Source organism: Euprymna scolopes, chromosome 8 (genome assembly GCF_053919585.1).
Source record: "Euprymna scolopes isolate OS-2025 chromosome 8, ASM5391958v1, whole genome shotgun sequence".
Taxonomy (NCBI): domain Eukaryota; kingdom Metazoa; phylum Mollusca; class Cephalopoda; order Sepiida; family Sepiolidae; genus Euprymna; species Euprymna scolopes.
The window spans coordinates 141,712,332-141,724,965 of record NC_136489.1 but is presented as its reverse complement, the minus strand read 5'-3'; the positions used below and the strand labels follow the sequence as shown (position 1 = coordinate 141,724,965).

The 12,634-nt window shown below is 37.4% G+C and overlaps 1 protein-coding gene across 1 annotated transcript in view; it reads left to right on the top strand.

Annotated features, from left to right (window-relative positions):
* The window catches only part of LOC145283794 (uncharacterized), a 76,908-nt gene extending 65,540 nt beyond the window's left edge, over positions 1-11,368 (top strand). Inside the window, exon 2 of the mRNA XM_080132874.1 lies at positions 7,611-11,368. Coding sequence (XP_079989000.1) covers positions 10,577-11,341 — 765 coding nt within the window. The 5' untranslated portion in view covers positions 7,611-10,576 and the 3' untranslated portion in view covers positions 11,342-11,368. The remainder of the gene's footprint in view (positions 1-7,610) is intronic.
* Positions 11,369-12,634: the final 1,266 nt, after the last annotated feature.

Here is a 12,634-nt window from a genome sequence, read left to right as displayed (position 1 = left end):
ATATCTGTGCCTAAATCAAAACGCGGATTTCATGAACTAAGCTTCTTTCTTAGAACTGCACGCCTGTGGAACTCTGTTCCGTCTGCCTGCTTCCCTCCGGACTACAACTTGGATGTCTTCAAGTCTAATGTTAACAAATTCCTAATGAACCGCCCCCTTAAGTAAACACTTCATCAAATCTCCTCACTAACGTAATGTACTTGCAATAACCCTTATCCCTGAGTGGCTTCCGGGCCTTGATAAGTGGTGATCTCTGTGTAAAAAAAAAAAAAAAAAACAGAAGAATGGACCAACCATAAACGGGCAAAATATCTACCGACTGAACTATCCCAAGAATATATCGATAGGGATGGTTCCCTGGACTGGCTCAAAAGAGGATCCCTCCATTACGACCAAGAGAGGTTGATATTGGCTGCACAAGACCAGGACCTCATGACGAACGCATTCAAAAAGATGAGTGGTCTAAGCAACAATAATAAATGCAGGTTCTGTAGCACTGAGGTTGAAAGTGTGGGCCACCTGATTTCTAGTTGCAAGGTCCTACTTGGAGATGGTTATTATACAGATCGCCATAACGGAGTTTGCAAATACCTTCACTGGAAGATATGAAAGAAACTCAACATGCAGTGTAGTAAAAGATCCTGGGAACATATACCCGAACGAACAGTCGGGAATGACAACTACACCATTCACTATGACTACATAATCCCGACTGGTACATATCTTGAAAACGCAGCTGTTAAACCAGATATAGTGATTTGGGACAGAGCAAACAAAAAAGCCACCATAATAGAGGTCAGTGTACCCAATGATACAGGGCTTAACAGAGCTGAGAGGGAAAAGATAACAAAGTATAAAGGACTTGAAAACGAAATTGGAAACTAAAAGACGTTTCAATTATACCAATCATTATAGGAGCAACTGGGCTTATAAAAATGAACTTTAAAAAGTACATAGCAAGCATACCCGGTGAACCAAGTGCAAGTGAAATACAAACGATTGCACTGAAAGGGACGGCTAGAATCCTGAAAAGATCTCTTGGTTGGATTCACTAAAATAGGGGTAAATGTCAGACATCTGGTTGGATGTCCCACCCCCTAGAAGAAAAAGTTTAAGAAAAATGAAAAAAAAAAAAATGAAATCACTTTTTTATTCAGCCTATTCTCTCTGCTTCACTTTTTGTTATCAAGTGAGATCTATGACTTACTTGTAGTTTCACCAAATACTTTTGCAAGCAAAATCTGATCCCGCATTTTGCTATATCCTACCCTTTGATAAGAAAGAAAGTATTTGAAACTCTGCGGATTAAGGACTATCCACTTATTTAGTGTTTCCTCTTTAAAATTAAATATGTTTTTAACTCTTTTTCAAAGTGTTTTTCAACATGTTTTATTAACTACTTGTGCTTATATATATATATAAATATATATATATATATATATATATTAAGTAATGTGATTTATAATTTAAAAATTAAAAAAAAAATTTTTAAATTTAAAAATCAAATTTTAATTAAATTAAAAATCAGTTTCATAAGAAGGAACAACAACAAAGTCAATTATCTGTACGATCGTTTCGGAAATCCGTGCTTTTTATTTGTGGTATACATTTTAAGTTGAAAGAAATATTGCTATTTTTTAGTTGCCAAATATAGTTGGATAGAGTAGTTTGGTTTGATAGAGAGTTATTTTTAAAAGAATGTTTGTGCGTTGAAATTCTATGTTTTATTGGGCCAGATGTGGAACCAATATATATTACCTCTTGATTATTATGGTTATTTTCCGTTAGGTCTATTGTTGGATTATAATGTGATGGGTTGGTTAGTAATTGATCGGTAGATTGATTTAAGTTGGTGTTATTATTTAATCTGGTAGTTGAGTTATGGCTGTTGATAGGTTCTTGTATATTTGGAGTTTTTGATACTGTGCAGCTATAGATAACATTTTTAATTTTACATGAGCCTTGTAGGGGACATTTATTTTTTCTTCTACAGTTACAGTCCGATGTATTTTGTATAGTTGTATTTTGTAGTTTATTAATTTTCATATTATTAGAGCTAATTATTTTCTGATGAAGGTTAGGCATAGTAGAGTAAGAGACTTTAATTGTGTTCTTATTGAAAATCTTATTATATCTATGGGGGGCTTTAAAGTTCTTATCTAATATTTTAAAAAATTCTCTAGCTATGTTTGTTTCTAGGTTTTTGGAATACGGGGGGTTGAACTATAGGATCTCCTTGTGTCTATTCTTACGTTTGCGGGTTTTAGTTTGTTGTTTATTTGTATTATTATCTAATATTTTTAGTTTGGTTTTATCTTTTTTTGTCTCCTGGTTATTTTTCTTAACTCGTATACGGGAAGACATTGCCATATTATATGTTATTACGCTCTTAATAGGTTTATTTTTAATGCAGTTTATGTTTCTATCATTTTCATTTATGAATTTAATTTGTGAATTATATCCAGAGTTTTTAAGGGCTTCATTATAGTATTTTTCATTTTTGGTAAATATTGATTTAGTAGAAGACAGTCTAGAAATTCTTAGAGCGATATTGGGAACTATTGATTTTAATATTGATTTAGGGTGGTTTGATTGATTGTGGACATATAGAAGTGATTGGTTAGGTTTATGGTATGGTTCAAAGGTAGAATTTTCAAGATTTAAGGTTATGTCTAAGAAATTAACAATTTTTTTATTAGGGTCGATTTTTATACTAAGTCCATAATTTTTAAATAATTTATGTAGAGCTTTAATTGCTTTTACATAATTTTTATTAGTAGAATTCATTATGAAAAGTGCATCATCTCTATATAGCCCTCCTTCAAGTTTGAATTGTTCAAGTGAGATCTATGACTTACTGGCCCTGATGGCATCCGAATTATAGTGTTAAAAAAGCTTCAACCAGAACTTGCTCCCATACTTACGAAACTATTTAAGCGCTGCCTTAAGGAGAAGTGCTTTCCGACCCCCTGGAAGACCTCATCAGTTTGCCCTGTATTTAAGAATTCAGGTGATAAGTCATCTCCCTCTCAGTACAGACCAATAAGTCTAGGGATGTGAAGACCAATAAGTCTTCTCTGTGTTATGAGTAAGTTGCTGGAATCCATATTAAATAGAGAAATAGTCAACCACCTCAGCAGGAATAACCTTCTTAGTGACACACAATATGGTTTCCGCTCTGCAAGATCTACCGCAGATGTGCTGACAGTTATATCCCACAGGATTAGTGAATCTCTTGACAAAGGCTTCCTTTCTAGGGCAATTGCTCTTGACATATCAAAGGCCTTCGAAACAGTATGGCATAAGGGTCTACTTCACAAGATTTCCAGCTACGGTATAACTGGAAATGTTTTCTCAATCATTAAATCATTTCTCTCCGATAGGCTCATAAGAGTAGTGGTAGATGGTCAAAAATCGGAGGCCTGCAATATAAATGCTGGAGTCCCTCAGGGGTCAATCCTGGGCCCAACTCTCTTCCTGATCTACATCAATGACCTCCCTAAACACATACTTAAATCATTCGTTGACATCTATGCTGATGACACGACCATCTATGGCAACACATCAAAGGCTGTAAATGACAAAGTTCTCTCTGATTCTCTCTCCTCTGATCTCGAGCGCGTGGTTCAGTGGGGGAAGATGTGGCTAGTTACCTTTAATGCATCCAAAACCAAACTCCTATCCTTACATCATCAACGCTCTGATCCCCAGCTGGCATCAATTGTGATGGACGGCTCTCGTCTGGGTGAGGCTCCGTGTTTTGACAAGCTTCTGGGTTTGACCTTTACTCCTGATCTGAAATGGAACACGTACATCAAGTCTGTTGCCAAGGTCGCTGGAAAGATGGTGGGATCCTTCTACCGCTCCAGGAGATATCTCACTACTGATGCAATTCTCTATCTATATAAAAGCCAAGTACGGCCAAGGATGGAATACTGTTGCCATATCTGGGCAGGAGCTGCCAAAAACAGCCTATCATGCCTTGACAGAGTACAAAATAGACTTCGTGGTTTAAATATTAGATAAGAACTTTAAAGCCCCCCATAGATATAATAAGATTTTCAATAAGAACACAATTAAAGTCTCTTACTCTACTATGCCTAACCTTCATCAGAAAATAATTAGCTCTAATAATATGAAAATTAATAAACTACAAAATACAACTATACAAAATACATCGGACTGTAACTGTAGAAGAAAAAATAAATGTCCCCTACAAGGCTCATGTAAAATTAAAAATGTTATCTATAGCTGCACAGTATCAAAAACTCCAAATATACAAGAACCTATCAACAGCCATAACTCAACTACCAGATTAAATAATAACACCAACTTAAATCAATCTACCGATCAATTACTAACCAACCCATCACATTATAATCCAACAATAGACCTAACGGAAAATAACCATAATAATCAAGAGGTAATATATATTGGTTCCACATCTGGCCCAATAAAACATAGAATTTCAACGCACAAACATTCTTTTAAAAATAACTCTCTATCAAACCAAACTACTCTATCCAACTATATTTGGCAACTAAAAAATAGCAATATTTCTTTCAACTTAAAATGGCAAATAATTGAGACTTGCAAATCATATAAACCAGAAGATAAATTTTGTACATTATGTACAAAAGAAACCCTAAAAATTTTAAAATATGAAGATATAAAAAGCACAACCAAACTAGTAAATTCAAGACACGAGCTTCTATCATGTAATCATAAACGTTGGTTTAAATTTAATAAATATAAACCACCTTAAATCATTAAAAATTACTCATTAGTAAAAATAGATTACTTTTTTTTTTTTTTTTTTTTTTTTAATAAATTAAGTTAGACCAATTACCGCCCTTAGACTCGTAAATCAAATAATAAATAAAGCCAATAACACATGACAATTATCTCCCCTTAAAAACTTGCAAAACAAATATTCTCTCTCTATATATATTAACTGTAGCGTCTTAAAATCAAAATACGCTAACGGAAACAATTTACTGCACGAGCGTCGCCCTTTTAAAATTCATCATTCAATAAAATAAAAAGCTATAGCAAACATCTAAATGACTACTTTAAATACAGTTCCTGATTTCAAAAAAAGAAAAACTAAAAGGTAACTATATCTATATATTTTTAAATCAAATTTATTATGTAAATTCAAAAAAAAAAAATATATATATATATATATATATTTTTTCCACTCATTTCTATCTCTAACCTATACTAATTTTCTTATAAATTTTAAATCCAAACCTTTTACTTCAATTTTTCAGATTCATCTGCCTTACTTTTAATGATAGGTTTATTTTTGGTGTCTTTTCAATTCAATAGAAATCCTCCTAAATTTGCTGATGAGGAGACCGTGCCTACCAAAAAAACTATATATAATTGTTCTACATAACTTCATGTATACCACAAATAAAAAGCACGGATTTCCGAAACGATCGTACAGATAATTGACTTTGTTGTTGTTCCTTCTTATGAAACTGATTTTTAATTTAATTAAAATTTGATTTTTAAATTAAAAAAAATTTTTTTTAATTTTTAAATTATAAATCACATTACTTAATATTGAATTAGCTCTAGGACATTTAACTATCGAGCTTATTATATATCTAAATTACAACGAGCATTTCCTGTATTTTAATTAAACTAGTAATTTCACTATTACATTAAAATACACTTAGCTCTTTAGACTATTATTCTAATCTCCTTTAAATTATATATATATATATATATACATATATATATATATATATACGTATATATATCTATATGTATTCATATATATATCTATATGTATTCATATATATATCTATATGTATTCATATATATGTATATATATGTATGCATATATATGTATATAAACATATTTATACATGTATATATGTGTGCATATATATATATATTTGTATATATATGTAAATATATGTATAAGTATATATATGTATATGCATATATGTATATCTATATATGTATATATATATATCTTTATCTATTTCTGTATATATATATATATATATATATATATATATATATATATATATATAAATGTATATATATATATGTATGTATCAGGGTTGGGACGATTAATTGGAATCAGGAATCAGAAAAATCGGAACTTTTGGGGGTATCAGAATCTGTATCAGAAAAATTATAGTCTAATTTCCAATTCCAAACCGATTCTTTAAAATTTTAAAATAAAAAATGAAGCAAGCAGAAACTGTTTTTTTATTAGAAGTTGTTTCTTTTACAACATAAGGCTGAGAAGGGCCACAGAACAGTTATAACATTGATTAGCAGAGTTTAATTTATTTAAGTATTGGTCATTTGTTGAGATAACTTGCCTATTGGCTTTGTAATCGTTTCACATCTATTCGCTAAAATGTCTATATGCCCTCATCCTGAGGGGGGGGGGGGTCATATGATTATTAAAACGTTTTAAATGCTTTGGAAGGGTATGGGGTCAAATTACGTTGGCACCGGCTGTACATTGGGGTGTCTGTCATCGGCTTCTTCTAAAATAATAAAAGTTTCATAGCACCTCTTTGGACACAAGGATATCCTTTACGGCTGTTGCAATTGTTATTCCAAGCACATTTGAAAACCCATTCCCAGACGTAGACTCTCCAAACCTAATTTAATTTGTTTTTATTAGTTTTTATCGTAAGCAAAGTAAACATTCTAGAGTTCACTTGCCTATTCAGTATCAAAATTTTAAAAAGATTTTCACACCTATTTGATAAATGGCCATATGGTGTCTATTAGAGACTTTACACTTTAATAACAATAGGTTTATTTTGATTTGATTTCAAGACAACAAAAGGTTTATTTTGATTTTAAATAAAGCCAAAATATATCAGTTCGTTGTTAGTATGCAACATGTTACTTGAAATTTTCCATAAACAGTTGAAAATAGTAGGCGATTCGTAGGTAAAATGAGAAAATGATGTAAGAACAAAATATTAATAATGCCCCCCCCTTCCCATTGTTACAAATGAATTTCTAAATTTCTTACTATTTAGAAAACCATTTTTAACATGAAGAGGGTGTTGGGCTTCGTTAACTATTATGTGCCTTCCTTCTATGAATGTTTAAATTTTATTTTAATTATATAAATTTGATGGGTTATTAAATTGATTGGCTTTGCTGTAAAAAACAAAACAACAAAGACGAGATGCATATAATAACAATTAGTGGGACCTGTGGCAATCCCACAGGGAACTCATTCCGATGTAATTGATATTGATGTTTGTATTCATGGCGCAAATAGAGATGCTCTGATATTATTGTAACTCTTGTTAAAACTGCAAAATTATTTATCTAAACTTGCAAGGATGCCCGATATTTTAATTCTTGCAGATATTGTATATTCATTATAGACTTAATGTTCTATCGACTTTTATATATTATAAAGTTGTGATTTCAAAAATACAAAATATATCCATATGACTTTGGTGCATCAGCTTGAGTTTCTTTCAGCTATAATCGAAACCGAAACCAAAATTTATGAAGAATATAGGATTATCAGACAATTATGGTACATGTATACGTATTTGTTTATTAGTCACATGTGTACTTATCGCAGTTTCTGTTTCTGTTATTTTCAGATCTTGATCATTGTTTAATCAATGAATAAAGATTGACAAATAGAGCAGACTCTTATTTATGATCAAGATACAGTGACAATCGCAACGATGCCTGCAGTACGGTGTCCAATCCCTGATTGTGATTACATCACTGACGACCTGGATCCAGTTATCGTTGCAGCACTCATCACAGCTCACAGTGCTGTTCACAGATCTGCTCCGACTGTTACTGCAACAATGGAGAAAGTCAAGCGACCCATTGTAACCGCCGCTGGCACAAGCGAGGACTGGGCATACTTTCTATCTCGCTGGACAGAATACATGACTGCAACAAAATTGAACGGTCAAGACAAAGTTATACAGCTGCTCGAGTGTTGTGACGAACCTCTTCGCAGAGACCTCACCAGGACAACAGGTGGCAAACTAGCTGAAAAATCGGTGGACGATATCTTGGCTGCCATTCGTAAGCTGGCTGTTCGTGAAGAAAACACAATGGTAGCCCGTGTAACATTGCATAATATGTGACAAGACCGTGACGAGTCAGAAACTTCGGCGCACATCTCAGGGGACAAGCGGACATTTGTAAATTTGTTATTGACTGTCCTAACCGTGACGCAAAAGTGAACTACACAGACGCAATTATGTGGGATGTTCTCACACGAGGTGTTGTAGACCCTGACATTCAATTAGACCTGCTTGGTGATAAGAACCAAAACATGTCCCTAGAGGAAGTATTCCAGTTCGTCGAAGCTAAGGAAGCAGGAAAACGATCAGCATCAAGGCTACTTGATTCACATTCGGTTGAGGTGGCTAGTTCATATAGAAAATCAAAGCAAACACCAAGCACAGACAATCAAGTAACGTGCTCTTACTGTGGTAAACATGGCCATGGCGAGAGAAGTGTTGCACAAATCCGTAAGACTCGGTGTCTTGCTTATGATCATCGGTGTGAACTTTGCCATCGAGAACATCACCTTGAAAGTGTCTGCCGCAGCAAGAACTACCCAAAACGTCAAGCACAACCAAAGCCACAAAACTATGACAAAGAAAGTGCAGTGTTTGATTCATTGTGCACGTTAAACTCTTCTAAGTCACAGAATGACAACACGAACACTACTGACACTCACAAGCAGAAGAGACAACAGCAAAGTGTCCCACTAGATCATCACGTTTACGACAGCATGACAGACATATGAGTACGCAGAAACTCAAAGCCTCAACCATTTGTGAACATCACTGCAAGCCCTTCTTGAGGACTATTCAGCCTTCGGAATTGAGCTGTCAGCTCCGTCAGTATCTGCAAATATGGCTGCCACACAGGATGCCAGAGCTGCCTTGCCAGTCTAAAAGTGGTTCACCGCCTTGGATTGTCTAAATCGGACCTTATTCCAGTGACAATGCGTATGCGCACAGCAAATAATGATGGAATCAAGATCCTCGGAGCCATGATACTGAGATATTCATACACAATCAACGGTATTAAAGTGGAGACAAGGCAATTGACCTCTGTAACAGACTCGTCAGACAAACTGTTTCTTAGCAGAAAAGCTTGTGTGAATCTTAGAATCATTGGCGACAACTTTCCTAGAGTACGGCTTCCACAACATCATGCAGCAGCCGTGCAAGGAGAGAACAAAGCACCATGTGGTTGTCCTCTTCGCCAACAACCACCCCCGCCTCCGAGTGCTCCACCATTCCCACCAATAGAAGAGAATCGCTAAAAACTACAAGAGTACCTGCTGTATTACTACAGGTCTAGCACATTCAACACATGTGAACATCAGCCGCTGCCTCTGATGGTTGGACCACCAATGAAACTTATGGTCGACCCCAACGCTAAGCCTCGCGTCCATCATACACCAGTGCCTGTCCCACTACACTGGCGAGACGCAGTTAAAAAAGGCCTCGATCAAGATGTACGACTAGGTGTTCTGGAACCAGTCCCCATCGGGGAACCTGTCACATGGTGTCATCGAATGGTGATATGTGCAAAAAAATGGCCAGCCTAGACGTACAGTGGACTTTCAGGCGCTCGATGCTCATGCCACCTGTGATACACATCACACACCATTCCCATTTTTTCAAACTCGATCGTTGCCTAATGGCAAGAAAAAGACAATCTTTGATGCTTGGAATGGCTACTACAGTGTCCCTCTACGCAAAGAAAATCGACATCTGACCACATTTATAAAAGGGGGGGGAGATACCGATAAAAAACGGCACCACAGGGTTACATAGCTTCAGGTGATGGCTACAGAAGAGGGTATGATGAGATCGTGACTTATGTTCCAAACAAGATAACGCTCAACCCCGAAAAGTTTGTCTTTGGAGCAGATGTGGTCGAATTCGCAGGCTTTGAAATCACTTTTAATGACGTCAGGCCCTGTCATAGATATTTACAAGCCATCATGGACTTCCCAACCCTGAAGGACATCACTAATGTGCGATCATGGTTTGGCTTGGTGAACCAAGTCTCATACGCATTCAGCATGGCAGAGCGCATGTTAGTGTTTCATGATCTTTTGAAGCCAGGCACTCCGTTCCAATGGAACGAACACTTCCAAACACTATTCGATGAGTCAAAAGCTCAGATTGTGGAAGAAATTGAAGAAGGTGTCTACATCTTTGACCCCGATAGAACCACATGTTTGGCAACAGACTGATCCAAATCGAGAATATGATTTTGGCTACTACAAAAACACTGTGCATGTATCAAGAGTGAACCATTCTGCTGCCCAACTGGATGGAAGATAACACTCGTGGGCAGTAGATTCACCCACCCAGCCGAGTCCCGCTATGCACCTATTGAGGGTGAAGCACTGGCAGTGGCAGATTCCCTAGACAAAGCCAGATATTTTGTGCTAGGCTGCAGAGACTTGATCATCACTGTTGACCATAAACCTCTACTCAGGATATTTAGTGATCGATCTCTTGAAGACATCTCAAACACCCGCCTGAGAAACTTGAAAGAAAAGATACTAAGGTACATGTTCCGAATGATCCACATTCCCGGAGTCAAACATCATGCCACAGACTGTCTCTCATGCCATCCAACATGTGATGTAGAGAAGCTTGTCCTACCCGATGATATAGCACAAGTTCACAATCACAAACATGCCGGGATCAGTCATCAGACTGACCCCAACCTTCAGCACCACCAGATAGGCAGCATAGATGAAGGCATAGTCTCAGCTGCAGTCACATCCCTAAAGTCAGTGACCTGGGACAGAGTCCGTACAGCCACAGCCAGTGACCTAGGTATGCTGCAGCTGAGTGACCTCATAGAGCAAGGCATACCGGAGCACCGCCATGAGGTACCAGAACCACTGAGGCAGTATTTCCAATACCGTGAGAGCTTATCAATTGTTAATGGGGTCATCTTGTACAAGGATCGTGTAGTGATCCCTCCTTCACTCAGACAAGAAGTACTGGATGCCCTGCATTCTGCTCACCAGGGAGTCACATCCATGACAGCTAGAGCCGAAACATACGTATTTTGGCCAGGAATCACTCCAGACATATCTACACTTTGTTCAAACTGTCAACAATGCAACCGTAATACGCCATCAAATCCAAGTGCTCCACCAGTTCCACCAATGAGCCCGGATTATCCATTCCAGTGCATTTGTGCAGATTATTTCACCTACCAGGGGCATCATTACCTGGTAGTCGTGGACAGATATTCAAATTGGCCAATTGTGGAACAATCAGCTGTTGGAGCCAGTGGACCTGCCTCAGACGGATCTTTGTGACTTACGGGATTCCTGATGAACTCGTATCTGATGGCGGCCCAGAATTCATAGCCACAATCATACGACAGTTCCTCAGTGACTGAAGCGTGCATCACAGACTATCTTCAGTAGCATTTTCTCACAGCAACTGCAGAGCAGAGGTAGGTGTGAAGACAGTAAAGCGCCTTCTGATAGACAACACAACTTCGTCTGGTAACATTGACACCAACTCGTTCCAACGGACTATGCTACAGTACAGGAATACACCAGACGGAGGCACAAAACTCTTTCCAGCCATGTGCATATTTGGCTGATCAATTAGGGATTTCATCCCTATTCCACCTGGGAGATACAAACCTCATCCAACTTGGCAAAGCACATCTCTTGCGCATGAAGAAGCATTACGAAACAGGCATATGCAAAGTGCTGAGAGATTATCTGAGCACACCCACAGACTACCACCATTGTCGGTCGGAGACCATGTTCGCCTCCAAAACCAAATTGGGCCATTTCCCCGCAAGTGGGACAAGACAGGGGTGGTTGCGGAGGTTCGTCAGTTTGACCAATATGTTGTGCGCAGTGATGGTTCGAGACAGGTTACTCTGCAGAACAGGAAATTCTTACGCAAATATATTCCAATGCAGGTTAAACCAAAGAGACTCACCATAGACTCGGATGTAGGACTACGCCAACCATCAGCTTACATGCCACAATCTGTAGTACCAACTGCTGTGGCTCCGGGCACAGCTCCAAGACCTAGCATATCTACGCCTGTGAAACATGTCAGTAGGCTACCCGACAGGCCACCTCCGCCTGCAAACTCTCCAACCATGGCACCATGGTGTGAGACGCCTGCACATATTCTGGTATGCCAGTGTAGCCGTCTACTTACATACACGGAGCCACAATCCCCAGATGCCAGGCCACTAGACCTTCCTCTTGGACCCCCTCGGGTTAAAACAGATCATGTCCCGTCACCAACAGTTGAGGCTACACCTACTCCGCCGAGACGCTCCAGCCGTGTGAAACATGCCCCAGAGTGACAAAAGGACTATGTTATGTGAAAAAACACATAAATGACATTCATGCACTCTTAGTGCACATCAGTTGATTCCTAAGTACAGTGGAATCTACCCATTTACACTATACCCAACAGTTCCATATGTTTCCTTGTTTTCAAGTTTTATATAAGTCTTTTTCAATCAGTAAGTCCAGCATCTCACGCCAACATACATATGGCTTCTTTACTAAAAGACTTGGGGGGGATATAGGATTATCAGACAATTATGGTACATGTATACATATTTGTTTAGT